At 69.7% G+C, this 2053-nt stretch overlaps 1 protein-coding gene across 1 annotated transcript in view; it reads left to right on the top strand.

Moving 5' to 3' along the window:
* Window positions 1-618, top strand: part of EMIHUDRAFT_439818 (hypothetical protein) — a gene marked incomplete at its 3' end in the record, with an annotated part of 2310 nt that extends 1692 nt beyond the window's left edge. The window contains exons 5-6 of the mRNA XM_005792203.1: window positions 232-417; window positions 590-618. Of these exons, the coding sequence (XP_005792260.1) occupies window positions 232-417; window positions 590-617 (214 nt within the window). The remainder of the gene's footprint in view (window positions 1-231; window positions 418-589) is intronic.
* Window positions 619-2053: the final 1435 nt, after the last annotated feature.

Here is a 2053-nt window from a genome sequence, read left to right on the forward strand (position 1 = left end):
GGGAGCCCCTGGGAGGCATCGCATCGGTCAGGCGGGGGCCGGTTTCCCGTTCAGGTCCCCCGGGGGGCGCCACCCAGAGAAACGGGGCGTGGCCTTACTCATCAGAGGAGAGTACCTGCGAGCAAAACGCGCGAGGTGTGATGGGAGGGGGGGGGGTTCGTCCCTGCGCCCACGCTGGATCACGCGGGAGGTCTCACCGAGGTTGTCTCACCGAGGTTGGCGCGAGCTCAGGCGAGCGGATGGACCCGATGCGCCGAGCGACGGAGCAGCGGCAGCAGCAGCAACAGCAGCAGCAACAGCAGCAGCAACAGCAGCAGCAGCAGCAACAGCCGTGGCAGAGGGGGCGGCCGCAGCAAGAGCCGCCGGCGGCCCCGTCGGACCACGCCGGCGGAGGCGGCCGGCAGCGAGGCCGCGCAGGCGGCGCAGCCTCATCGGAGCCTAGAGCACACGCACCCGTCTTCCGACTAGCGCGCGCGAGAGAGGGCGCGTGCTCTCGACCGCATCCCGCTGTTTGCTGTACCGTCCTCTCCCGCCCCCGCCCCTGACCGTACTCGCGCCCCCGACCCCCGGGGTGTCTTGACACTGCAAGGCAGCGGAGTCGTCGAGCCGGCCGAGAAGGGCGCGGCCGCCGCCACCCACCCTCGCGAGCGAGGGAGGAGCGGGGTGATGCCGCCTCCAAACTACGGAACCGCAATGCCTCCGCCGCACTACGGCCGCCCGGCTCCGAGCTCGGCGGGCGGAGGCGGCGGCGGCGGAGGCGGAGGCGGAGGAGGAGGGGCGGCGGCGGGGGCGGCGGCGGCGGCGCCTGCTCCGCGCAGGGACTCGAGCCGTGAGCCGGTTGGCGTGTGGATTGCGGCGTCCGTCTGCGAGGAGGTGCCTCTCACCTCTCCTCCGGCGCACGTGCCTCTAGGTTGGCATGGACATGGCGGCGTCGCTGCAGCCGTCGGCGGTGCGGCAGTGGAGGAGCAGCTCTCGCCGCGATCACGCGAGATCAGCCGAGATCAGCCGAGATTCGCCGAGAGTAGGTGCAGCAGTGGATGAACAACCTGGCTGCGCACGAGAACGCGCTGCTCGCGCAACGCGTCGCCGCGGCGGAGGCAAAGGCTGCGGCGGCGGAGCTGCTCAAGGACCAGGTGCGGGGAGATGCGGGGAGATGCGGGGAGATGTAGGGAGATGCGGGGAGATGTAGCTGCTCAAGACCAGGTGCGGGGAGATGTGGGGAGATGTGTGCATGTGCATGCACATGCACATGTGCATGTGCATGTGCACATGCGCATGTGGGGAGACGTGAAGAGATGTAGACTTCACAGCACACACGTGTGTGTCTGTGTCGAGCTGCTGGGGTGGTCGAGGCGGAGGCTGTGAACAGCGTCTCTTCACACCTGCAGCTGTGAACTGATCAGGTGGTCGAGGCGGAGGCGCGCGCCGCGGCGGCGGAGGCGTGGGCGGCGGCGGTGGCGGAGGAGCGCGAGACGGAGAAGGGGGCGGAGGGCGATGCGGCGGAGGGGGCGGCACCGAGCTGGCTGGCTAGGCTTGCGGGGGGGGAGGTGGGCTCACAGACCCTCTCATACACACATACACAGGGGGGGGGGGACACACACACACACACACACACACACACACACACACACACACACACACACACACACACACACACACACACACACACACACACACACACACACGCAGGCACGCAGGCACGCAGGCACGCACGCACGCACGCAGGCACGCAGGCGCACGCACGGGCAGGCGCACGCGCACGCACGCCGGGCCTTGCACGTTGAGTGCCGTGGGGCTCCCGTCTTTTAGACGTGGCCCCGCGAGGGCTGCCCGGCCTTTGCCCCCCCCCCTCGTGTGTGTGTGAGTGTGTCTGCGTGTGGTAGAAGTTTTCCCCCACACCCTCCCCCCCCCCCCCCCCAGGTCGACTCCCTCGGCGAGGTGGAGGTAGTCTCGGCCGTGTCCGAGGCGGCGATGACTGCGCGCGCGCCCGCCGAGAGCCTCGACGACGTCGCGGCGAAGCAGCGCTGGCTCAAGTCGCTCGACGTTCCGATGT

The sequence above is a fragment of the Emiliania huxleyi genome, assembly GCF_000372725.1.
Source record: "Emiliania huxleyi CCMP1516 unplaced genomic scaffold EMIHUscaffold_109, whole genome shotgun sequence".
NCBI classification, from domain to species: domain Eukaryota; phylum Haptophyta; order Isochrysidales; family Noelaerhabdaceae; genus Emiliania; species Emiliania huxleyi.